Genomic DNA, 27,627 nt, shown 5'->3' with positions numbered 1-27,627 from the left:
CAAGTCCTTTGCTGTCTCTGACGGAATTACAATGTCATCGGCGAACCACAAAGTTTTATTTCTTCTCCATGGATTTTAATACCTACTCCGAATTTTTCTTTTGTTTCCTTTACTGCTTGCTCAATATAAAGATTGAATAACATCGGGGAGAGGCTACAACCCTGTCTTACTCCCTTCCCAACAACTGCTCCCCTTTCGTGTCCCTCGACTCTTATAACTGCCATCTGGTTTCTGTACAAATTGTAAATAGCCTTTCGCTCCCTGTATTTTACCCCCGCCACCTTTAGAATTTGAAAGAGAGTATTCCAGTCAACATTGTCAAAAGCTTTCTCTAAGTCTACAAATGCTAGAAACGTAGGTTTGCCTTTCCTTAATCTTTCTTCTAAGATAAGTCGTAAGGTCAGTATTGCATCACGTGTTCCAGTATTTCTACGGAATCCAAACTGATCTTCCCCGAGGTCGGCTTCTACTAGTTTTTCCATTCGTCTGTAAAGAATTCGCGTTAGTATTTTCAGCTGTGGCTTATTAAACTGATTGTTCGGTAATTTTCACATCTGTCAACACCTGCTTTCTTTGGGATTGGAATTATTATATTCTTCTTGAAGTCTGAGGGTATTTCGCCTGTTTCATACATCTTGCTCACCAAATAGTAGAGTTTTGTCAGCATTGGCTCTCCCAAGGCCGTCAGTAGTTCCAACGGAATGTTGTCTACTCTGGGGGCCTTGTTTCGACTAAGGTCTTTCAGTGCTCTGTCAAACTCTTCACGCAGTATCGTATCTCCCATTTCATCTTCATCTACATCCTCTTCCATTTCCATAATATTGTCCTCAAGTACATCGCCCTTGTATAGACCCTCTGTATACTCCTTCCACCTTTCTGCTTTCCCTTCTTTGCTTAGAACTGGGTTTCCATCTGAGGTCTTGATGTTCATACAAGTGGTTCTCTTATCTCCAAAGGTCTCTTTAATTTTCCTGTAGGCAGTATCTATCTTACCCCTAGTGAGATAAGCCTCTACATCCTTACATTTGTCCTCTAGCCATCCCTGCTTAGCCATTTTGCACGTCCTGTCGATCTCATTTTTGATACGTTTGTATTCCTTTTTGCCTGCTTCATTTACTGCATTTTTATATTTTCTCTTTTCATCAATTAAATTCAATATTTCTTCTGTTACCCAAGGATTTCTACTAGCCCTCGTCTTTTTACCTACTTGATCCTCTGCTGCCTTCACTACTTCATCCCTCAAAGCTACCCATTCTTCTTCTACTGTATTTCTTTCCCCCATTCCTGTCAATTGTTCCCTTATGCTCTCCCTGAAACTCTGTACAACCTCTGGTTCTTTCAGTTTATCCAGGTCCCATCTCCTTAAGTTCCCACCTTTTTGCAGTTTCTTCAGTTTTAATCTACAGGTCAAAACCAATAGATTGTGGTCAGAGTCCACATCTGCCCCTGGAAATGTCTTACAATTTAAAACCTGGTTCCTAAATCTCTGTCTTACCATTATATAATCTATCTGATAACTTTTAGTATCTCCAGGGTTCTTCCATGTATACAACTTCTTTCATGATTCTTAAAGCAAGTGTTAGCTATGATTAAGTTGTGCTCTGTGCAAAATGATATCAGGCGGCTTGCTCTTTCATTTCTTAGCCCCAATCCATATTCACCTACTACGTTTCCTTCTCTCCCTTTTTCTACTACCGAATTCCAGTCACCCATGACTATTAAATTTTCGTCACCCTTCACTATCTGAATAATTTCTTTTATTTCATCATACATTTCTTCAATTTCTTCGTCATCTGCAGAGCTAGTTGGCATATAAACTTGTACTACTTTAGTAGGTGTGGGCTTTGTGTCTATCTTGGCCACAATAATGCGTTCACTATGCTGTTTGTAGTACCTTACCCGCACTTCTGTTTTTTTTTTTTTTTTATTCATTATTAAACCTAGTCCTGCATTACCCCTATTTAATTTTGTATTTATAACCCTGTAATCACCTGACCAAAAGTCTTGTTCCTCCTGCCACCGAACTTCACGAATTCCCACTATATCTAACTTTAACCTATCCACTTCCCTTTTTAAATTTTCTAACCTACCTGCCCGATTAAGTGATCTGACATTCCACGCTCCGATCCGTAAAACGTCAGTTTTCTTTCTCCTGAGTAGTCCCCGCCCGGAGATCCGAATGGGGGACTATTTTACCTCCGGAATATTTTATCCAAGAGGACGCCATCATCATTTAATCATAGAGTAAAGCTGCACGCCCTCGGGAAAAATTACGGCCGTAGTTTCCCCTTGCTTTCAGCCGTTCGCAGTACCAGCACAGCAAGGCCGTTTTGGTTATTGTTACAAGGCCAGATCAGTCAATCATCCAGACTGTTGCCCTTGCAACTACTGAAAAGGCTGCTGCCCCTCTTCAGGAACCACACGTGTGTCTGGCCTCTCAACAGCTACCCCTCCGTTGGGTTGCACCTACGGTACCGCCATCTGTATCGTTGAGGCACACAAGCCTCCCCACCAACGGCAAGGTCCATGGTTCATGGGGGGGAGGGTTTCTCGTCTATGTGAAGAATTTGCAGACATTTTTGCACCGGGCCTCGGTTGCGCTAAGAACTATAAAGCACATTTGGAACTGAAAGTAAACGCGCAACCGAAATTTTTCAAATGGTTCAAATGGCTCTGAGCACTATGGGACTTAACTGTTGTGGTCATCAGTCCGCTAGAACTACTTAAACCTAACTAACCTAAGGACATCACACAGCCGGCCGAAGTGGCCGTGCGGTTAAAGGCGCTGCAGTCTGGAACCGCAAGACCGCTACGGTCGCAGGTTCGAATCCTGCCTCGGGCATGGATGTTTGTGATGTCCTTAGGTTAGTTAGGTTTAACTAGTTCTAAGTTCTAGGGGACTAATGACCTCAGCAGTTGAGTCCCATAGTGCTCAGAGCCATTTGAACCATTTTTGACATCACACACATCCATGCCCGAGGCAGGATTCGAACCTGCGACCGTAGCGGTCACGCCGCTCCGGACTGTAGCGCCCAGAACCGCACGGCCACTCCGGCCGGCCCGAAATTTTTCAGAGCGCGCAATGTTCCCCACGCATTGCGTGATGAGGTCGCAAAAACATTACACGATTTGGAATCACAAGGTGTAATTGAACGTGTGCAGGCTTCTCTCTGGGCATCACCCTTAGTAAGTTTGCCAAAACCTTCGGGAAAATTGAGACTTTGTGTGGACTTCAAGGCAACAGTGAATCCACAACTAGTGACTGCAACTTTTCCTTTACCCCGCCCGGAAGATCTTTTTGACAAACTGTGCCCGGGTAAATATTTTTCGAAGTTGGACCTAGCAGATGCGTACTTGCAAATACCGGTGGACGAAGAATCCCAGCGCGTTTTGGTGGTTAACACGCATCTAGGTTTGTATCGATTCAAACGACTGCCATTCGGGAGTGCATCCGCCCCAGCATTGTTTCAGCAATATCTACAAACTGTTTGTGCGTCGGTCCCTACTGCAGCAAACTACACTCCTGGAAATGGAAAAAAGAACACATTGACACCGGTGTGTCAGACCCACCATACTTGCTCCGGACACTGCGAGAGGGCTGTACAAGCAATGATCACACGCACGGCACAGCGGACACACCAGGACCCGCGGTGTTGGCCGTCGAATGGCGCTAGCTGCGCAGCATTTGTGCACCGCCGCCGTCAGTGTCAGCCAGTTTGCCGTGGCATACGGAGCTCCATCGCAGTCTTTAACACTGGTAGCATGCCGCGACAGCGTGGACGTGAACCGTATGTGCAGTTGACGGACTTTGAGCGAGGGCGTATAGTGGGCATGCGGGAGGCCGGGTTGACGTACCGCCGAATTGCTCAACACGTGGGGCGTGAGGTCTCCACAGTACATCGATGTTGTCGCCAGTGGTCGGCGGAAGGTGCACGTGCCCGTCGACCTGGGACCGGACCGCAGCGACGCACGGATGCACGCCAAGACCGTAGGATCCTACGCAGTGCCGTAGGGGACCGCACCGCCACTTCCCAGCAAATTAGGGACACTGTTGCTCCTGGGGTATCGGCGAGGACCATTCGCAACCGTCTCCATGAAGCTGGGCTATGGTCCCGCACACCGTTAGGCCGTCTTCCGCTCACGCCCCAACATCGTGCAGCCCGCCTCCAGTGGTGTCGCGACAGGCGTGAATGGAGGGACGAATGGAGACGTGTCGTCTTCAGCGATGAGAGTCGCTTCTGCCTTGGTGCCAATGATGGTCGTATGCGTGTTTGGCGCCGTGCAGGTGAGCGCCACAATCAGGACTGCATACGACCGAGGCACACAGGGCCAACACCCGGCATCATGGTGTGGGGAGCGATCAGTGGCCGTACACCACTGGCGATCGTCGAGGGGACACTGAATAGTGCACGGTACATCCAAACCGTCATCGAACCCATCGTTCTACCATTCCTAGACCGGCAAGGGAACGTGCTGTTCCAACAGGACAATGCACGTGCGCATGTATCCCGTGCCACCCAACGTGCTCTAGAAGGTGTAAGTCAACTACCCTGGCCAGCAAGATCTCCGGATCTGTCCCCCATTGAGCATGTTTGGGACTGGATGAAGCGTCGCGGTCTGCGGTCTGCACGTCCAGCACGAACGCTGGTCCAACTGAGGCGCCAGGTGGAAATGGCATGGCAAGCCGTTCCACAGGACTACATCCAGCATCTCTACGATCGTCTCCATGGGAGAATAGCAGCCTGCATTGCTGCGAAAGGTGGATATACACTGTACTAGTGCCGACATTGTGCATGCTCTGTTGCCTGTGTCTATGTGCCTGTGGTTCTGTCAGTGTGATCATGTGATGTATCTGACCCCAGGAATGTGTCAATAAAGTTTCCCCTTCCTGGGACAATGAATTCACGGTGTTCTTATTTCAATTTCCAGGAGTGTATCTGGACGATATTGTGATCTCCGGAAAGACGGAAGAAGAACATTTAGCCAATCTCAGGACATTATTTCAGGTCTTGCGACAAAATGGTCTTCGCTTGTGGAAGGACAAATGTGTGTTTTTTGCTCGTGACTTACCCTACCTGGGACGTGTACTCAATGCCCAAGGCATACATCCCAGTCCAGAGCACCTCCGTGCCGTACAAGACTTGCCTTCGTCGCAGAATTTGAAGCAGCTACAGAGTGTGCTGGGAAAAATAAATTACTATAACAAATATATCCCACACGCCTCTTCCATTTCAGCTCCGCTTCATCGCTTACGCCGTAAAGGTGTTCCGTTCGTCTGGACGACGGACTGCGAACGCGCCTTTCGCCAGTTGAAATCGGCGTTGCTTTCACATACTTGCCTTACGCCATTCGATCCCCAGAAGCCCCTTTTGTTGATGGTGGATGCATCGGATTTCGGGATCGGTGCTGTGCTTGCGCACAAAGATGGATCGCACGATCGCCCTATTGCCTTTGCGTTGAAATTGCTCTCGTCTGCGCAACGAAATTATTCACAGATCGAGAAAGAAGCATTGGCTCTTGTCTTTGGTGTTACAAAGTTTCATGATTTCTTGTATGGTCGTAACTTTACCATCATCACAGACCACAAACCTTTGACATCGCTTTTTCATCCGACCAAGCCTGTACCTCCACGTACAGCGCAGAAATTCATTCGCTGGTCTATTTTCTTCTCGCAGTACCGCTACGATATCTTGTATCGGTCCACTGCTAAGCACGGAAACGCCGATGCGTTGTCCCGTTTGCCTGTTGCTGAGGATAGAGCATTCGATTCCTCCGAACTTGCTTGCATGTTCATTGATTCGGAAACCGATGACGTGGTCGAATCGTTTCCGATTGATTTTCGTCGTGTAGCTACAGCCACAGCTGCCGACCCTGTCCTTGCTACCGTTCTGCGTTTTGTTGCTACGCAATGGCCCTTGTCAAAGCCACGGATCGGGGATCCGTTGGTTCGCCTATTTTTTGCTCACAAGGAGAGACTTTTTGTACGACGTGGTGTTTTGCTGTTGCGTTCTGATAATGATGAGTCCAGGGTCGTGGTCCCACGTTCGTTACAGTCCTCTGTCTCACAGCTTCTCCACCAAGGACATTGGGGTATAGTGAGAACGAAACAACTTGCTCGTCAGCACTGTACTTGGTTCGGAATCGATGCCGCGATTACGAATATGTGCTCTTCTTGCATGGTGTGTGCCGAACAACAATCAGCACCACCGCGGAAATTCTTTGCATAGCCAAAAGCCACTTCCCCTTGGCAACGCTTACACATCGATTTTGCTGGTCCATTCTGGAATGCTCGATGGTTGGTTGTGGTAGATTCATTCAGTAATTTTCCTTTTGTTGTCCGGATGTCTTCCACGACGTCATCTGCCACCATCCAAGCGTTATCTGCTATCTTTTGCAATGAAGGTCTTCCACAGACTATTGTTTCCGACAATGGCCCATAATTCGTGTCCGCAGAATTTCAGTCATTCTGCAAGGCCAATGGTTTTCAACATCTGACGTCCGCGCCATTTTCGCCACAGTCAAACGGTGCCGCTGAACGATTGGTCAGGACTTTCAAGTCACAGATGTTTAAGTTAAAACGTCGCATTCTCGGGAGGACGCGTTATTGCTCTTTTTGTCCTCGTATCGATCTCAGCCACGAGATGGTCGCTCGCCGGCTGAGTAGCTTCACGGCCGCCCTCATTGCACCTTGATGTCTTTGCTACATCCGCCGCATCAGGTTCCTGTGCAGCGGCAGACACCTGATTTTGCCCCGGGCGACGTTGTCTACTACCGCCACTATCGAGGTTCACGGCGTTGGCTCGCAGGGTGCATTCTTCGCTGCCTCGGCCGCGCTATGTATCTGGTTTTGGGGGCCTCTGGTGAGGTGCGTCGGCATCTCAATCAGCTGCGCCTCTGTCGTCGCACGGGATCTGCCGCTCCCCGTCTGCTTTCAGCGACGGTGCCGTCCGGTCAGCGCCCTGGGGATCCATCTACTGGCTCGCTCAGCCCCAGGTGTTACCGACGATGCCTTCCATTTTGCGCCATGGCGACGCGCCGCCGCCGCCGCCTGTTCTCCCGCCGGCGACGCCCGCAGTGGACGCGTCGCTGCAACCGCCGGGCGCCCCCCTGGGTCACGCGCCGCCGATCTCTTCCCGTGACCAGTTCTCCTCCGACATGGAACTCTTGCCCGCTCCGGACCATATGTCGTCTTCGCCCGTCGGGTGCCCCGGCCCGATGGAGGTCGACCCTTCGGCCCCTCCTGTCTCTCTGCGGGCGCATACACCGCATGTTGGTGTGCACCCTGGAGCAGGTTTTCAGGCGTTTCCTAGCTCCCCGCGGTCCGGATGGCAGGGTGCGGGTGGCACAGCCTCGCCTGTTGTTCGGCTCCCCACCTCGTCGCATACGTCAACATGAGGTCCTCCCCACGGCGGGCGGAAGCCTTATGCCACAACCGTCCGCCGATTTGCGGGGGAGGAATGTGGTGTCACCGCCAGACACCACACTTGCTAGGTGGTAGCTTTTAAATCGGCCGCGGTCCGTTAGTATACGTCGGACCCGCGTGTCGCCACTATCAGTGGTCGCAGACCGAGCGCCGCCACACGGCAGGTCTAGAGAGACTTTCTAGCACTTGCCCCAGTTGTACAACCGACTTTGCTAGCGATGGTTCACTGACAAATTACGCTTTCACTTGCCGAGACGATAGTTAGCATACCCTTCAGCTACGTCAATTGCTACGACCTAGCAAGGCGCCATTACCAGTTACTATTGATACTGTAAAACATGTACCGTAAAGAGCGACGCTCATCATTTATGGATTAAAGTCAAGTATTCCATCAGCTACGTCCGTTTTTCTAAATTCTAATTTCCTTGACCTGTTCCATGACGTCACGCCAGCCTGTGTGAGCTAAAACGCGTACATTTCGGCTTCCTCTAATAATACGGGGTTGGCTCTCCTGCCAATCCACAACAAGAAATATGAGAGATAATTGCGTATGAGAAAGAAACAAAACTGTAGATAAGCATGGGAAACAACTGCTTTAATCATACATTAATCACTCGTGAGTACGCCGCAGGGAACTGATAAAGGAAAATGGAAATTATAATGTCTAAGAATTTCGATCAAATTTTCACTCAATGGTGGTGCAGAAACAATTACAGATATCATTTTATTTCAAGGAGGTGTTAATAAGACATACAAGAAGTTAACGGAAAACACTTTACACTGTATGAGCAATGTTTTGCGAACGATTGCACTCTGTTTACTAGGGTAATGGCCACACGCTAGACAGAGAAAAGAAAAAAAAGGAGCTGAGTAAGCACATAGCGCTATAAAACCCCGTAAGAATAAATAACGTCTACTCAAACCTTTGTCCTATGCAACTCCTATCTACATCAATCATCTTAAAAGGAGTGCTTATGCAATGAACCGCCAAAGAAACTGGTATAGGCATGCCATGGATAATAGTTAGTCGTCGTAGACAACATTTTTGTTTCACAAAGCTTCACTTAGTGGCTTCCTTGCTGAAGAGCATGCTCTGCTACAACCGATTTGCCTATTTTCCCTAGTTGGCAAAGACTTTCGTGTTCCTTTAGCCGTGTATTTATGCTTCTCTTGGTTGTTCCAGTATAAACTTTACCATACGTAGAAGAAATTTTACATACCACACATACTGACAGAGGATGGCGTTTATCCTTCACAGATCGGAGTGCCAGACCTATTTTCTTAATTGGTCTAAAAACCAGTCTAGTGTAATGTTGCTGCAAAGTATTTCAGATTTGATCTGTTACTTTTTTAATAAAAGAGAAAGAGAGAAACTGTAGTTTTCCAAAGTCATTTTTCATGCTGTTCCTTCAGCCCTCTTGTTATTTGGTCGTATATTTCTGTTTACTTCCTTTCCCGAGTAGCCATTTTTCTCTAACCCCTGCCTTGGATATTTTGATTCGGCGTCCAGGTATTTCGGCGTGCGAATCCTTTTGGCTCTATCCATAAGAATTTTAATGACACCTCTCTTGTCTTGAATGATGATTAGAATTCTTATGTAAATATACGTGTTCAATACTTTTTGAAAAACCTTATGTTCCAAACTTCCATCGGTCGGTCTCACAACTAAAACATCCAAGAAAGGTATTTTGTTGTCATTTTTTGTTTACTTGGTGAACTGAATTTTTTGATTTATATTATTTAGAGAACCAAAGAATTCGTTCAAAACTTCTGTGCCATGTGAGCAGACCATAAATGTGTCATCCACAGACCAATACCAGCGAAATGGTTTCTTATTTGCTTTTTCTAAAGACTGACTGTTCGAATTTCGCCATGTAGAAATTAGCTACAGCAGCGCAGTTCTCAACGAAACGTTAGGTATAGAAGAGTTTCGTGGACCACGACTTCACACCTCGAAAGGTTTACCAGCAGCAAAGGAGTAAGTACCAAACGATGTAGAACTATAGTTGCCGTCGGAGCCTGAAGACAGGGACTGTGCCCTTTGGTAACTGCTGGCCGATTCTGAAGGCAAATACTGTGCCCATTGGAGACTGATGGAAGAATGTCTGCGTCCATCGGAACTTAATACCACAGTGACAGTGTCCGAAAACTTCACTTCTCCACTCTCCCTGGTGTCCCTGTGGAAAAAACCGCTTCTAGACCTGCATCAGCGTGTGCTGGATGTTCGTCGTTCCGGCGTTCTGAACTCTCACATCTGTTTGGTGGAAGCTGCACTTGGGGGCGCTGAGGGGGAACTGACGTAGCTTCTAGCCTGTCGAGTGAACACACACGGTGCACGGCTGAGGCCAGGATGATGATGACGATGAATATGAAGATGATGATGATATTTTGTTTATGGGGCGCTCAACTGCGTGGTTATCAGCGTCCGTACAAATACCCAATCTTTTCATTGTCCAGTACCACCACTTTTCCTGAATTATGATGAAATGATGAAGACAACACAAACATCCAGTCCCCGGGCCTGAGACGAGATGTCTGTCGGCCCTGTGACTTGATTCAAGCGATACCTTCCTGTTCATCGCGGAATCAGCGCTGTGCGGCTCGGGCATTATTGGGCAAAGTGTCAATGGTTGGGGTCCGTGGTTACATTGTTGATCCGGCCTTTTTGCACTGTAAATTCCGCATGACTTCTCTGAGCTATCTGGTTGGGAGATGGTATTACAATATGGTGCGGGATGGTTTCAAGTAGTGCAGTATATGACCTCAGTTCACGGCTTGTAGAAAATAAACTAACGTTAAATCACAGTAAGAGTTTTTACAGTTCAACAAAACCTGACTTTTTAATCTCACAGAAAGGGCATATGATTAGTGAAACTGAACAGTTCAAATTTCTAGGTGTTCAGATAGATAGTAAGCTGTCGTGGAAAGCCCACGTTCAGTATCTTGCTCAAAGACGTAATACTGCCATTTTCACTATTCGAACGGTATCAAAAGTGAGTGATACTTCGACACGTAAATTAGTCTACTTTGCTGATTTTCATTCACTTATGTCGTGTGGTATTATGTTTTGAGGTAACTCTTCCCATTCTAGAAAGATATTTTTGGCTCAGAAACCGGCGGTTCGGGCAACAAGTGGTATGAGTTCACGAACATCTTGTCGACCTCTGTTCACCAGTCTGGTTATTTTGAAATTGGCCTCTCAATATGTATATTCCTTATTGTCGTTTCTTGTTACCAATATTAGTTTATTTCCAAGAATAAGCAGCTTTCACTCGGTTAATACTCGGCAGAAATCAAACCTCCATTTGGATCGGAATTCCTTAACTCTTGTGCAAAAAGGTATGCAGTATACTGCTGCATCCATTTTCAATAAGCTGTCACTCCAATTCAAAAATCTTAGCAGTAATCCACGCACTTTCAAATCGAAACTGAAGAGTTTCCTCATGGGTCACTCCTTCTATTCTGTCGAGGAGTTCCTTGAAAAATTAAGCTGATTCTTTTTTTCAAGTTCATGAACATATATTTTTATCTGTTATTACTTTTATGTTGTAAGTTCAGGTACTGACACGTTCCATGACCTTGGAGATTCGCTCCTCAATTTGGTCCTACGGAACTTGACGTGTAAATAAATAAATAAATACTCGGCTGTTGAACGGAGACCATTTACTTACGTTGTTGAGTTTGACTGGTTTGTGTTGTACCACAGGTTTTCTATTCAGTGTTTAATTTAACGTAGTCGCCGTAGTTGGTGGCTATCTCACATAGGCGTGCTCTGGTCGCCGAAACTGTGATTGGCGTGCAGCTGGATTTTGTTCCGCCGTTGTTGTTACTGCGAGAGCCTTGGCTTCATTGTTTTGACGAGAGTTCACTTCTGATTTAGGGAAAATCTCTCATAGTGATAAGAGGTGCTATTGCGTGTGCAGCGACCAAGACCGGAGTTATGTGGAAGCCCTTGGACAGCAGACGCTACAAGTTAAATGCGGACTTCGTGTGGTGGGTCATACCAACACCGACTCAAAGGAAGGCCTCGGCGCTTGTTCGTGACGTCACGTCAGCTAGGCACGGCGAACGCCAGGTCTGTTATAGGCAGAAACGCCTGGGCGTGCTTATCACTATAAATCTCTTATTTTTGGACAAAATGTTTGGTATTGTTTTGGATTCTGCAGTTTTATTTAGATGAAAGATTTTCTTACTATCGTAAAGCTACAAATGAAGATCATAGTTCTGTATTACTGAATCCTGTCGAAACAAACGTAGATCAATATGAGAAGATGCTTTGACCCATTGCAAGCTTCGGAAATCTTACATTCAATTAACTATATTTACTTGATCCATTTTGTTATCGAAACTTACCCCAACCCCCTTACAATGAACTCGTTTCTTTTATTTATTTATTTATTTATTTTCGTTTGACATCGTCACTGGAAATGTGAACTAATTTACATATGTAAATGTCCAACTGTTGCCAGTCATTAGATTAGATAAAAAAAATTATTTGATAAAACAAGTATCTCTCTTTTGCCTCCTCTTCTGTCCCCCACCCCCTCCCCCAACGTGTACAATCGCAAGATATTTCATTAACATTCAGTGCTCCTCACCCCATAGTCAACCAACATACCTAAAGAAGAGCACCAATATGTTCACAGTTTCTTATAAAAGCAACCTAGTACAAACGTAACTTCCTGAGATTTACAAATCAGGTAAAGAAGCACGAATTCTGTTGCTGCTGGACCATGAAGTTGTTTTTGTATGTCAATCCTTAAAACAGGTGGAAATTTAAGTTCAGGAGTACACTATTTGTTAAGAAGTGTAATGAATTGCACAATTAATTGATTGCAGAAATCTCTCAGAACAATGTCTGTTGGTCAACTACCGCCAGTAGTTTCACATTTTCCTGTGTCAGAGAGGGAGACACCACCATTATGAGTATGCCCTGCAACACACATGGCGTTCGCCATGCCTAGCTGACATGACGTCACGAACAAGCGCCGAGGCCTTCCTTTTAGTCGGTGTTGGTCATACACAAGGTGAATGGGCGCGGAATGAGGTCAGGGTTGTCCGAGTCTGATGCCACGTGCCAGCACGGAGTGCGACCTACGTCAGTTGTTCCAGCGTTGTCGCACGGTTCTGCTGCCATCTTGTTTGCCTGGGATGAGGCTAACACCGAGCCGTGGGTCGCTCATTCTCTCGCTCTCTGTGCTCGTTGCTGTAAGTCTCCTACTGTGACGTATTGCCCTCTTATCGCGAAAAGTGATTACAGATTTTACGCATAAGTGATGGTCGTGCAAGGTTGTATTTGCGATTCTTGTTCATACATGTTTTTCCATCGCCACACGCGCGATAAAAGCGGAAGGATACGCCGTTAGCGCCAGTGCCTGTAAAAGTACACTACTGGCCATTAAAATTGCTACATCACGAGGATGACGTGCTACAGACGCGAAATTTAACCTACAGGAAGAAGATGCTGTGATATGCAAATGATTAACTTTTCAGAGCATTCACACAAGGTTGGCGCCGGTGGCGACACCTACAACGTGCTGACATGAGGAAAGTTTCCAACCGATTTCTCATACACAAACAGCAGTTGACTGGCGTTGCCTGGTGAAACCTTGTTGTGATGCCTCGTGTAAGGAGGAGAAATGCGTACCATCACGCTTCCGACTTTGATAAAGGTCGGATTGTAGCCTATCGCGGTTGCGGTTTATCGTACCGCGACATTGCTGCTAGCGTTGTTCGAGAACCAATGACTGTTAGCAAAACATGGGATCGGCAAAACGTCATTTTTTCGGATGAATACAGGTTCTGTTTACAGCATCATGATGGTCGCATACGTGTTTGACGACATCGCGGCGAACGCACATTCGAAGCGAGTATTCGTCATTGCCATACTGGCGTAACACCCGGCATGATGGTATAGGGTGCCATTGGTTACACGTCTCGGTCACCTCTTGTTCGCATTGACGGCACTTTGAACAGTGGACGTTACATTTCAGATGTGTTACGACCCGTGGCTCTACCCTTCATAGCAACTTCCACACACACATTCTACCCTTCATTCGATCCCTGTGAAACCCTACATTTCAGCAGGATAATGCACGACCGCATGTTGCAGGTCCTGTACGTGCCTTTCTGGATACAGAAAATGTTCGACTGCTGCCGTGGCCAGCACATTCTCCAAATCTCTCACCAATGGAAAACGTCTGGTCAATGGTGGCCGAGCAACTGGCTCGTCACAATACGCTAGTCACTACTCTTGATGAACAGTGGTATCATGTTGAAGCTGCATGGGCAGCTGTGCCTGTACATACCATCCAAGCTCTGTTTGACTCAATGCCAAGGCGTATCAAGGCCGTTATTACTCCCTTTTTTAGACCCTCTGTATACTCCTTCCACCTTTCTGCTTTCCCTTCTTTGCTTCGAACTGGGTTTCCATCTGAGCTCTTGATATTCATACAAGTTGTTCTCTTTTCTCCAAAGGTCTCTTTAATTTTCCTGTAGGCAGTGTCTATCTTACCCCTAGTGAGATAAGCCTCTACATCCTTACATCCTCTAGCCATCCCTGCTTAGCCATTTTGCACTTCCTGTCGATCTCATTTTTGAGACGTAGTCTGACAGTATAAAAAATAAATAAATAAATCCCTACACCAAGGAGTTGTGCTACATAAACCAACGTCGGTAGGCCTGTTTCTACATCTCAAAGGTGATGCCTATTCAAATTTCATGTCAGATGCAATAAAGTGGCGGTAGTATCGTATCGCCACTATGAGGATGCAACCCAGGTTTGCTTTAAATACACGATGTAAAGGTGGTGAGCGTTAGCTACCTTTGAGATCGAACGTCGTGAATTGATGTTAGTCAAGAATGCGTACCTTTAAGTCGACGAACATACCACTGTCAACGCCTCACTGATGTCAAACGAGATCGTGTAATAGGACTACGATAAGCTGGATGTTCCTTCTGTGATATTGCACAAATACGTGGCAGGAATATAGCCAATGTACATGGCTGCTGCGAGCAGTGGTCACGAGAGTGTACAGTCACAAGAAGACAGGAATCCTGACGGCCTTGTAGCACTACCGGCAGGTAAGAAAATTGTGTTCGGCTTATGACTCTGTCGCATCGTACTGCACCTGCAGCAGAAATTTGAACAGCATTTACCACTACAGTGACACAAAGGTTAGGAATCGGTTACTTCAAGGACAGTTCCGAGCCAGACGGCTGTAGCGAGCATTCCACTGACCCCAAACATCCGCCATTTGAGACTTCAACGGTATCAATCGAGAGCTCATTGGAGGACAGGGTGGAGGTCTGTTGCGTTATTTGATGAAAGCTCGTTGTGCCCTGGTGCAAATCATGACCGCATGTTGGTTAGAAGGAAGTCAGTTGCAGGCTTGCACCCAACCTGTCAGTGTGCTACAAACATTGTGCCTACACTTGGAGCCATCGTCTGGGGTGCATAATCGTACCCTGACTGCAAATTTGTACGTCAATCTGGTTATTGTACCTGTTGTACTGCCATTCATGAACAGCATTACAGGGTGTGTTTTCCAACAGGATAACGCTCGGACACATGCCGCTGTTGTAACACAGCATTCTCTACAGTGTCGACACATTTCCTTGGTCTTCTCGATCACCAGATCTGTCTCCAGCCGAGTACACATGGGACATCATCAGACAACAACTCCAGGGTCATTCATAATCAGCATTAACCATACCTCTATTGATCGACCAAGTGAAACAGGCATGAAACGTGGCAGACACTGCCAAAAGAAAAAAATATTCCGCCTTACATTGTATTGTGGTGGACAGTAGAGTATTCGCTATGTTTATTACAAGTTTAGAACTTCTTTTGATGTCAGTACATCGTAGAGCAGGATAGAATTAGAAGCAGATTTAATAATCTGGGGAACTGCAGTGTCTGGCACGACCGTTTACAACAATCATGAGCAGTGGGGCGGCGTGCCATTGTCAGGGAGACGCGGCTCTGCGGTTGAAACAAACGGTCGTGTGCCCGGCGTTGCTCTGGCTTGACTGCACAATAAGTTTACCAAATGTACAAGCTGTGCTAATAACGTTGTCAAAGTAGCGCAAGCAGAGAACTTATGAATGTTTTGAGTGTGTTTCTACCGGCGACGAATTGCTGAGGCTTAGACCTATGTACACTCCTGGAAATTGAAATAAGAACACCGTGAATTCATTGTCCCAGGAAGGGGAAACTTTATTGACACATTCCTGGGGTCAGATACATCACATGATCACACTGACAGAACCACAGGCACATAGATACAGGCAACAGAGCATGCACAATGTCGGCACTAGTACAGTGTATATCCACCTTTCGCAGCAATGCAGGCTGCTATTCTCCCATGGAGACGATCGTAGAGATGCTGGATGTAGTCCTGTGGAACGGCTTGCCATGCCATTTCCACCTGGCGCCTCAGTTGGACCAGCGTTCGTGCTGGACGTGCAGAACGCGTGAGACGACGCTTCATCCAGTCCCAAACATGCTCAATGGGGGACAGATCCGGAGATCTTGCTGGCCAGGGTAGTTGACTTACACCTTCTAGAGCACGTTGGGTGGCACGGGATACATGCGGACGTGCATTGTCCTGTTGGAACAGCAAGTTCCCTTGCCGGTCTAGGAATGGTAGAACGATGGGTTCGATGACGGTTTGTATGTACCGTGCACTATTCAGTGTCCCCTCGACGATCACCAGTGGTGTACGGCCAGTGTAGGAGATCGCTCCCCACACCATGATGCCGGGTGTTGGCCCTGTGTGCCTCGGTCGTATGCAGTCCTGATTGTGGCGCTCACCTGCACGGCGCCAAACACGCATACAACCATCATTGGCACCAAGGCAGAAGCGACTCTCATCGCTGAAGACGACACGTCTCCATTCGTCCCTCCATTCACGCCTGTCGCGACACCACTGGAGGCGGGCTGCACGATGTTGGGGCGTGAGCGGAAGACGGCCTAACGGTGTGCGGGACCGTAGCCCAGCTTCATGGAGACGGTTGCGAATGGTCCTCGCCGATACCCCAGGAGCAACAGTGTCCCTAATTTGCTGGGAAGTGGCGGTGCGGTCCCCTACGGCACTGCGTAGGATCCTACGGTCTTGGCGTGCATCCGTGCGTCGCTGCGGTCCGGTCCCAGGTCGACGGGCACGTGCACCTTCCGCCGACCACTGGCGACAACATCGATGTACTGTGGAGACCTCACGCCCCACGTGTTGAGCAATTCGGCGGTACGTCCACCCGGCCTCCCGCATGCCCACTATACACCCTCGCTCAAAGTCCGTCAACTGCACATACGGTTCACGTCCACGCTGTCGCGGCATGCTACCAGTGTTAAAGACTGCGATGGAGCTCCGTATGCCACAGCAAACTGGCTGACACTGATGGCGGCGGTGCACAAATGCTGCGCAGCTAGCGCCATTCGACGGCCAACACCGCGGTTCCTGGTGTGTCCGCTGTGCCGTGCGTGTGATCATTGCTTGTACAGCCCTCTCGCAGTGTCCGGAGCAAGTATGGTGGGTCTGACACACCGGTGTCAATGTGTTCTTTTTTCCATTTCCAGGAGTGTAGTTAATGAGTAAAGCTTAGAGTAGGTGCGACAGGTAGAGACCGGCATATTGTCAGAATGTTAACTGCTCTTGTGATACTGCCGTCGATGATGACCGTTTGGTAGCGGCTCGCAAGTTGTTGACTTCGAGAATTCGTCTTTTGAAACCATCCTGGTGAGTTGTGAGAAGTTCCGAATGGCAGAGAGTGTTAACAGCATCTCCCCAACATCGATTAGCTTTCAAATTCCCCAAGGGTGTATGTGTTGAAAATTTAAGTAGACCAAATTCACGTTTTTGCAGCGCAGCGTATTACTGATAACTACACTTCGGGGTAACGTCAGGTACGTTTGACATGTGGATTAATACGGCTATCCGACAAGGACTCAGTACTGGTAGGTAGGTTAGTACCAACACAGTGCCCCACTCCCTTGTAAACAGCCGCTTACAGTAACAGAGCATTACGTTAAACACTACGCGGCCTATTAGGGTTTGTCATTCTACATTTGTTCAGTGTAAACCTATGTATTTTTGTTGTGTTCGGCGCCAGCACAATTGTTCGATTCTTAGTAAAAAATGATCTGATCACGAGACGACACTGGATATGTTTCAGCTTCGCTCAGGATGTCCTAAACAGTGTGTGATACAGCAGCGGGTCTGACTACTGATACAGAAACTGTTAGCATATTAACATTTAGTAATGGAAATTTGATTCTTACACGCTTTCCACAAAGCCTAGTACACTGACCTGATAAGTCATGCAATACTTCTAATACCGTGTCGGACCTCCATTTGCCGTCGTAGTGCAGCAACTCGACGTGGCATATACTCGGAAGTCCCCTGCAGAAATACACTACTGGCCATTAAAATTGCTACACCAAGAAGAAATGCAGATTATAAACGGGTATTCATTGGACAAATATATTATGCTAGAACTGACATGTGATTACATTTTCACGCAATTTGGTTGCATAGATCCTGAGAAATCAGTACCCAGAACAACCATCTCTGGCCGTAATAACGGCCTTGATACGCCTGGGCATTGAGTCGAACAGAGCTTGGATGGCGTGTACAGGTACAGCTGCCCATGCAGCTTCAACACGATACCACAGTTCATCAGTAGTAGTCACCGGCGTATTGTGACTAGCCAGTTGCTCGGCCACCATTCCCCAGACGTTTTCAATTGGTGAGAGATCTGGAGAATGTGCTGGCCAGGGCAGCAGTGGAACAGTTTCTGTATCCAGAAAGGCCCGTACAGGACCTGCAACATGTGGTCGTGTATTATCCTGCTGAAATGTAGGGTTTCACAGGGATCGAATGAAGGGTAGAGCCACGGGTCGTAACACATCTGAAATGTAACGTCCACTGTTCAAAGTGCTGTCAATGCGAACAATAGGTGACCGAGACGTGTAACCAATGGCACCCCATACCATCACGCCGGGTGATACGCCAGTATGGCGATGGCGAATACAAGCTTCCAATGTGCGTTCACAGCGACGTTGCCAAACACGGATGCGACCATCATGATGCTGTAAACAGAACCTAGATTCATCCGAAAAAATGACGGTTTGCCATTCGTGCACCATGCTTCGTAGTTGAGTACACCATCGCAGGCGCTCCGGTCAGTGATGCAGCGTCAACGGTACCTGCAGCCATTGTCTCCGAGCTGATAGTCCATGCTGCTGCAAACGTCGTCGAACTGTTCGTGCAGATGGTAGCGCTTAGAACCGCTCGGCCACCCCAGTCGGCTGCGGATAAGATGCCTGTCATCTCAACTGCTAGTGATACGAGGCCTTTGGGATCCAGCACGGCGATCAGTTTTACCCCCTGAACCCATCCATTCCATATTCTGCTAACAGTCATTGGATCTCGACCAACGCGAGCAACAATGTCGCGATACGATAAACCGCAATCGCGATAGGCTACAACCCGACCTTTATCAAAGTCGGGAACGTGATGGTACGCATTTCTCCTCCTTACACGAGGCATCACAACAACGTTTCACCAGGCAATGCCGGTCAACTGCCGTTTGTGTATGAGAAATCGGTTTGAAACTTTCCTCATGTCAACACGTTGTAGGTGTCGCCACCGGCGCCAACATTGTGTGAATGCTCTGAAAAGCTAATCATTTGCGTATCACAGCATCTTCTTCCTGTCGGTTAAATTTCGCGTCTGTAGCACGTCATCTTCGTGGTGTAGCAATTTTAATGGCCAGTAGTGTAATATCTATATAGTCTCTATAGCCGTCCGTAATTGAGACAGTGTTGCCGGTGCACTGTTTCGTGCGCGAACTGACCTCTCGATTATGCCGTACAAATATTCGATTGGATTGATATCGGGCAACCTGGGTGGCCAAATCTTTCGCTCGAAAGGTCCAGAATGTTCTTCAAACCAATAGTGAATAATTACGGCCTAGTGACATGATATTGTTGTCTGGTCTCATGAAGTCCGTGAATGGTTGCAAATGTAGTCGAACATAACCATTTCCAGTCAATTATCGGTTCGTCTGGACCAGTGCACCAAGTTCGTTCCGTGTGAACACAACCCAAACCATTATCGAGCCACCACCAGCTTGCACATTGCCTTGTTGACAACTTGAGTCCATGGTTTCGTGGGGTTTGCGCCACACTCGAACCATACCGGCACCTCTTACCAACTGAAATCAGGACTCATCTGACCAGGCCACGGTTTTCCAGTTGTATACGGTCCAAACGATGTGGTCACGAGCCCAGGAGAGGCGCTGCAGGGGATGTCGTGCTGTTAGCAAAGGCACAACTTCGTCTTACAGTGAAACAAATTAGTGCGTTTAAATGAAGGCTAACCAACCAACGAAACCTACCTTGAGTGGGTTGGCGGTGAAAAACGTGACCTGGTGACCTCTCTGGAGCAGAGCTTTGGTTAAAATGTGGAAAGGCTTCTGGTGGCTGATGGATGGCGACGGGCACACCACCAGAATCTTGGAGCTACAACACGCCTGACTCATCAGCCAAAGTAGCAGAAGTGTGGCAAGTGCTTTCTCTGCAAAAAAATGTTAGTTACATTTAAATGACACGTCTTAAATTGGTTTTATGAAAACAATATTGTATAAATATTTTGTAGTGTGATAAATTGTGAGAAATGTTGATATAAATGTGGGTAATTGTGTCTTAACTATGAGTCTTGCGCAAACAATAGACATAGAGAAAACGATCGGTACAACTCATATTATGACTGTACTTCGATTTCGGTTCAAATGGCTCTGAGCACTATGGGACTTAATAAATGGTTCAAATGGCTCTGAGCACTATGGGACTTAACATCTGAGGTCATCAGTCCCCTAGAACTTAGAACTACTTAAACCTAACTAACCTAAGGACATCACACACATCCATGCCCGAGGCAGGATTCGAACCTGCGACCGTAGCGGTCGCGCGGTTATAGACTGAAGCGCCTAGAACCGCTCGGACACATCGGCCGGCGGGACTTAATATCTGAGGTCATCAGTCCCCTAGAACTTTGAACTACTTAAGCCTAACCAACCTAAATACATCACATACATCCATGCCCGAGGCAGGATTCGAACCTGCGACCGCAGCAGTCACGCGGTTCCAGACTGAAGCGCCTACAACCGCTCGGTCACACCGGCCGGCTTCTTCGTCTTTTCTTCGATTATAGACTTCCCCCGCTAAGTGCATGCAGCGCCTCCAGGCGGCATTCAAACTCGCGGTGAGCAGTGATCATAATGTTTTGAATCATCAGTGTACCTCTGTAGTGAGAGGTGAAAGGTCAAAAGAATTACGTTGTGTTTCTTAACCAGGGAGGTAACGGCCTTGCCGCAGTGGATACACCGGTTCCCGTGAGATCACCGAAGTTAAGCGCTATAGGGCGTGGTCGACACTCGGATGGGTGACCATCCAGGCCGCCATCCACTGTTGCCATTTTTCGGGGTGCACTCAGCCTCGTGATGCCAATTGAGGAGCTACTCGACCGAATAATAGCGGCTTCGGTCAAGAATACCATCATAACGACCGGGAGAGCGGTGTGCTGACCCCACGCCCCTCCTATCCGCATCCTCCCTTGAGGATGACACGGCGGTCGGATGGTCCCGGTAGGCCACTTGTGGCCTGAAGATGGAGTGTCTTAACCAGAGACGTTGGAGTTTTATGGAAACTATCATAACTGAGATGGCCACATCTGTCACATGTATGAGCAGTCGCAACACACAAACAAACGTATGGGCAGCGATTTTCGTTACCTCTAGAACCTAGTGAATCCTTTTAAAACCACGTTTTTGAGCTAGTAAAACTGCTCCGGTACCTCGTAAGAATGTATACCAAAATGCATAATTTTTTTTCTAAAACAGTTAATAGTTTAATAGAAAAAAACTGTTTCTCCTGCATTGTTTCTGTAAAAACTGAAATGGCGGCCTTCTTAAAACCCGAGCTAAAAAATCAGATCCTGGAGTGAGTTCTCGGATTTACTACCTGGCAATTTGTCACAAGTGTGCAAAAAAATATTTTTGATGGATAGCGGTTTCGGGATCGAACAAAACTGCACATAAACATCCTATATATGTATCACAAACATCAGCCACAGCTGTATCTCATTTTGCAATCAAGTACAGTTTCAGATAAACATGAGCGTATAGGAACATTGGCAATGAAATTTCCCTCGCCAAGCATTAGGCAATTTGTAAAAGAAGTTTCTCTAGTTTAGTCACGAAGCAGTCAACAATAATGCGCGTTTCTTTGTTCCTGTTACGTAACGCTGTGCATAGTGGATTGAATGTTCGACGCTGCTTATCTTTTGGTGCTGTACTCTGTAAAAACATTCACACAACCTGTTCATGATTACAACTTACGGTTAAATAGAATATTTCATGTATTTGCAGTGATTCATTTGTTGCGTTAAATTAATGGGTTCAGTATTAGGGTTTTGCAGAGCAGGAAAGGTAGACAACTCTTGGTATACATAAAATTATACAGACATGAATGATCTAACGTGATTACACACAGAAAATTATGAAGGACAATTGAACATTTTCTTGGCCTAGTTTGCGCAGGTTAGACTCAAATTGCTTGGTCTCGTCACTGTCAATGTATCTAAGAGCATTTAGTGGTTCGTCCTGTAGTTTCATTGTCGTTACTCAGAACGATGAACGTCGTGCACTAATTTTCGTGTTATAATCGTTTATTCTATTTGTGGAGTACATATAGGACAGACGAAGGTATTCTTGATGTCGAAACAAAACAAAAGAAGCTAATAGTTTAAAATACCGCCAACGGCTAAATTGTCAGAGACGGAGCTCGAATTCGAATACGAAAAGATGAAAGAGAAAATCGGTCACGTCCATCACAGAGGAATGCCCCACTACTCTCCCTTCCCCCCCCCCCCCCTATTTTCCACCATTTACCGTAACAAAGCTGGGCAAACCACGAAACGTGAATCAGTGTGGCTCGGGGAAGATATAAACACCGCTCCTCCAGAGCGCTTGTCCAGTGTCGCGAACATGAACAGTCCCCCGCGTTGACAACGTGTAGAAACATTAAGTTAACTAGTTTTCTTCTTCAAGATTTCCAGTGTTTTATTCTCAGAAATACAAGACACACAGTTAATACAGGTATACAAAGGAACAAAGTTTAAACCTTTCACGGAAAGCACACACAGATTTTACTCCATATAGATAACAGACGTTTATGGTCTGAAACGACATCCAGCCACCGTACCAAAATAACGTTAGCGAAAAACTGTGAATGGGTGACTGACTATTATAGACAGACCCTGTCACAAGTGGGAGGCACAGCCAACAGTCAAGGAAACGAAGAAGAGTAACGTCAGAGGACTTCTTGAAAAGAAAGAGTAAGTTCAAGACAATAACACGCATTCAAGACACACAAAATTTCGAGACATTACTGTACAACATAATTTTCTTTCTTTCGTTTGTCAGTTTTTTAAGTAATGAATTTTGAAGTATCTCAATACATGCCAACACTACGTAAACATAATAAGTAGTATCACCTGTTAGTAATGCAAATACTTTTATTTTATCTGTGTAAAACTGCAATTTTATTTCTTATTGTTTTTGTGATACCAAATTCACAGTTTTGTCGATAACGTTATTACGATACGGTGGCTGGATGTCGTTTCAGACCAAAAACGGCTGTTGTCCATATGGGGTAAAATCTGTGTGCGCTTCCTGCGAAAAGTTTAAACTTTATTTCATTGTATACCTGTATTAACTGCGTGTGTTGTATTTCTGAGAATAAAACACTGGAAATATTGAAGAAGAAAACTAGCTAACTTAATGTTTCTACCCGTTGTTGACGCAGGGGATTGTTCATGTTTCCGACACTGGACAACCGCTGTGCAGGAGCGGGCATAAATAATATTCAGTCAATAGAGGGTGTTGCATAAAATAAAATATATGTGTAAACATTGTTGTTACATTTGAAGGAGAACTCTACTGGGTAGGCCAAAGACATATTTGTTTTTGGAAGAGAGTTGACATCTGTTGCTGACGAGGCAATGCACGTGTAAATGTGCACTTATCGTATCCGAAGGAGAACATGAGGCTTCGTAAATGTGAGGGGGAAGATGTTTGCCGCCATTGATTATTTAACACAAAATTGCCACGGAGACACTGAAAAAGAGAGAGACAAAGAGAAAGATGCCAATCTGCTACTAAAGTCACGATATCCACTTGAGTGACGCGTGTACAGAGATATGTCAAGGAATAAGCTTTCCGAAGTGTAGTTCTCAATTTTTTTAACTTATTTGATAATGATAAGTTAAAAGTTATTTCAACAAAGCCACTTTTTTTTTTTTTTTTTTTTTGTAATTTCCAAGAACGCCTGCAAGCGGAGTACTGTGTGCCCATAACCGATTACCCTAATTTCAAGATTAGATGTTAAGTATATTTATGATGATAACTTTGGTTTTTTTGTTACAGGTCTACCAGGGAACCCATGAAGTTTCTGTAGACCTGTATCTCATTCAACACTTTCGCCACAAGGAGAGCTGTGTGAGCTACATCGTAAAAATTGTTTCCCCCAGGAGAAGGCTCGTTGTGTTGTGTAACGCAGATATCATATCACCGACTACTGTGCAGCGAACGTTTGTGCCCCATTACGGAAACAAAGTATCTGATGTCAAATTAATCAGAAATGGATAGAAACTTTTTTTAACTTTGGGATCGGCTCAGAAACGGACAAGCAGCGGGAGACCATCTATTTCAGAGGAGACTGTGCAGGTACTTGTAACTGCATTCACGAGGTCGCCACGGAACTGGATTAGACAATCTTCGCGGCATTTTCGAGTGCTAATTTCTACAGGCATAAAGTGGTTCGCATACGTCTTAAATTGTATACCTATAACCAGATGATCGCTCGAATCGTGAACAGTTTGCAATTTTGCGCTTTATGAAGGGTGCACATGTTAAAGTCATTTAAATGTTGAACTGTTTTAACAGCATTAAATGTTAATGTGAAGTTCAAAACTTAACTAGTAGAGGCGTATGTAGTATAACATGTTTCATGTACTGTATGCAACAAAGAGCTATACTGTTTTGTTAACAGGGTAAACATTTATGAACACCCTGTATATCGAAGGCGTGTTTGTCACGGAGCCAGATATCGATTTCGTTTACTGCGATGGCACAATCTGCGGCAAAGAATCACGCTCCGAGCGACTTTTTCAGTATGACATTAAAGAAATTTCTAGTATCGTGTTAATATCAAGATAAAATATAAAAGTCATTGTGATGTAACTGTGTAGATTTTAAATCGTTTCAAAGGTTTCTTTACGGATTGCAGACACATTTGATACATTCAAAGACATATATAATAAAGAATCGTTTCGAGACGTATGGTTATACATGCCAGCTGTTTTCAAAAAAGTTGCGAAAGCTATGAATATTTCTGATAGACTTTCGTTGACAACTGAATATCTGATTACAGAGACGACTGACGCCAGTGCAGTTTCGAGTAGCATTACTATCACGTTATGTGATTTGATTCCTAGACTGATTACTGTGCAAAATTCTTTAGACTTCTGTTGCTTATGCAATCTATTGCCGACTCACGACACTAGAAATTACGTGGACTGTAATGGACAGATGGGTGTCAAACTGGGTTCAAACACTAGCGATTTTAACTTCCCATTCCGGTTATACTGTACCAAATGTCTGAAAAGAACCAGTATAAGAAAAAACATGTTGTTAGTTGTACTACGGTCGCAGGTTCGAATCGTGCCTCGGGAATGGATGTGTGTGATGTCCTTAGGTTAGTTAGGTTTAATTAGTTTAAGTTCTAGGCGACTGATGACCTCAGAAGTTAAGTCGCATAGTGCTCAGAGCCATTTGAACCATTTTGTTAGTTGTAAATTGACAACACAGCGGAGTACGATCTTGGTTTCCCGCTGAGTTAAAGAATATACACAGGAAAAAAACATCTTCGGAAACCGAATTAACGATTGACACTGTTGGTGTTTCCTGTGGTTTCTATCATGAGGTATGTTAATAATTATGACCGATGACAGCGTTCATAAAGGTGGCGTCAAAACGATTGTTGAAATAGTTAAACCCCACATCACAACTCTAAAATGAGGGAAAGGAAGGTTTCTCAAGAATTAAACTGAACAGATTTGGGTGTTCGGAGGTAAAGAAAGAGAGTCTAGAAAATAATTCATTGTTAAAGTGTATTCCAGGTATAAACGAACTTTAATGCCTCTTATTAAGAACTTTATCTTGTATGGAACCAAAGTAAGAACAGAAAACTGGAAGCCGTACAGTACTTTGAAGAAAGAACGATTTGACCACGAATTTTGAACCATTCAGTGTAATTCGTGTCTTCTGAGGTTCCGTCGGTTCACACGCAGGACATCGAGCGATTATGGAAATATTGGAAATCCTCTATTAAAAAAGAAGGCCGACTAGGAGACGGACAGTACATTTTTCAGTGCCTGTACTTCCACAATTTGCGCTTACGTGGTACAGAACTTCCCTGTGGGACTTTGCCAATTTTCTTAAGGTATACAGCTACGGCAAAAAAAAGGACTCATACTGGCAGCGTACACATCAGGCAGAATTGTACAGAACCAAGATATCGACAACGAGTAAGGTAAGCGAAATTACATTTAATGAACGATATTCAGGTATTAACAAAGTCCATATCGTTCGTCTTCTGTCATTGTAGTTGCTAACGTTGTATCTGGCTCCGTGACAGTCGCTTCATCGATATATATCGCTTGCAGCCGTCATTACTCTTTTCTAATTCTTTTTGAAGCCCACTATGATAAACCAATATTAGTTATTTCGTGGAAATGTAAGGATCAATTTGCTATAGTAATGCAGTTTGGCACAAACGATTATTTTATTTCGCTTCACGAATTCTTCGTGACAATATTTAAAATGTAAAAGCGATTACACTCATTTCACGGGCTCTTACTAGCTGCACTTTTTAATATTGCTTACAGCATTATTTTTGTGAGTTAACATAGTTGGTATATATGAATGTTCGTGTGTGTGAATGATTTTCTACTGATAAGTAACATTATAACATAAATACAATGGATACTGAATCATTGATCATACCTACAATAATCTTGCAGTTACCCTACGAATAAAATCATTGTTTTCCTTTAATTTACCGAGCGAGGTGGCGCAGTGGTTAGCACATTGGACTCGCATTCGGGAGGACGACGGTTCAATCCCGCGTCCGGCCATCCTGATTTAGGTTTTCCGTGATTTCCCTAAATCGCTTCAGGCAAATGCCGGGATGGTTCCTTAGAAAGGGCACGGCCGATTTCCTTCCCCATCCTTCCCTAATCCGAGCTTGTGCTCCGTCTCTAATGACCTCGTTGTCGACGGGACGTTAAACAGTAATCTCCTCCTCCTCCTCTTTTAATTTCGGTTTCGTAATTCTGCACACGAAAGTAAAGTACTATTGAAAAATTTTCATGCTCAGTAAGAGAATCGTAAAGCTCTCACTGAACCGCCACCCATATGCACCTCGTCACTAGTGAGTCCTCTGGCATCATAACTGGGAAATGCCGGCCGCGGTGGTCTAGCGGTTCTAGGCGCTCAGTCCGGAGCCGCGCGACCGCTACGGTCGCAGGTTCGAATCCTGCCTCGGGCATGGATGTGTGTGGTGTCCTTAGGTTAGTTAGGTTTAAGTAGTTCTAAGTTCTAGGGGACTAATGACCATAGCTGTTAAGTCCCATAGTGCTCAGGGCCATAACTGGGAAATAACTGATTCAGCCATACTTTGAAATGGTCCAAATTTGTTGGTAGCGTAGTTTACCCCTATAGCGAGGACGATAACGAACAGATTGATTTCCTTACCGTAAAGGTATCCCGACATCTTTAACAACAGCTGATTACGGTTGGGAAGCGATGCGCTCGGGAAAGCGACGATCACCAGCTGCCCGGCTTGGAACTCCTGCCGCTACTGCTGTTGACCTAGAGAGCCATTCCTGCAGACGCGTTCCCCCACCACGTGGGTATGCGAAGGCAGTTACGCAAGTGTTTCTTTCGCGTCAGTCAGAAGCTGGAGTTTTCGCTCTTGTCGTTGCTCCTTAATTGTTGTAAAACACGCATACTGGGCAGACAAGCGGGCACCTCCCACGGTACATCGCTCTACTACCGTGAAGCACCGCCTCCATCATTGA

The 27,627-nt window shown here is 45.7% G+C and overlaps 1 protein-coding gene across 1 annotated transcript in view; it reads right to left on the bottom strand.

The window, feature by feature from the left end:
* Nucleotides 1-27,397, bottom strand: part of LOC126237287 (UDP-glucosyltransferase 2-like) — a 115,657-nt gene extending 88,260 nt beyond the window's left edge. The window contains exons 1-2 of the mRNA XM_049947233.1: nt 27,302-27,397; nt 19,823-20,001 (exon numbers count right to left, since the gene is read on the bottom strand). Of these exons, the coding sequence (XP_049803190.1) occupies nt 19,823-20,001; nt 27,302-27,320 (198 nt within the window). The 5' untranslated portion in view covers nt 27,321-27,397. The remainder of the gene's footprint in view (nt 1-19,822; nt 20,002-27,301) is intronic.
* Between the last annotated feature and the right edge of the window lie 230 nt (nt 27,398-27,627).

This window comes from Schistocerca nitens, chromosome 2, assembly GCF_023898315.1.
Source record: "Schistocerca nitens isolate TAMUIC-IGC-003100 chromosome 2, iqSchNite1.1, whole genome shotgun sequence".
In the NCBI taxonomy this organism is placed as follows: domain Eukaryota; kingdom Metazoa; phylum Arthropoda; class Insecta; order Orthoptera; family Acrididae; genus Schistocerca; species Schistocerca nitens.
The sequence above is the reverse complement of the archived record's forward strand: the minus strand, read 5'-3'. Positions and strand labels throughout refer to the sequence as shown.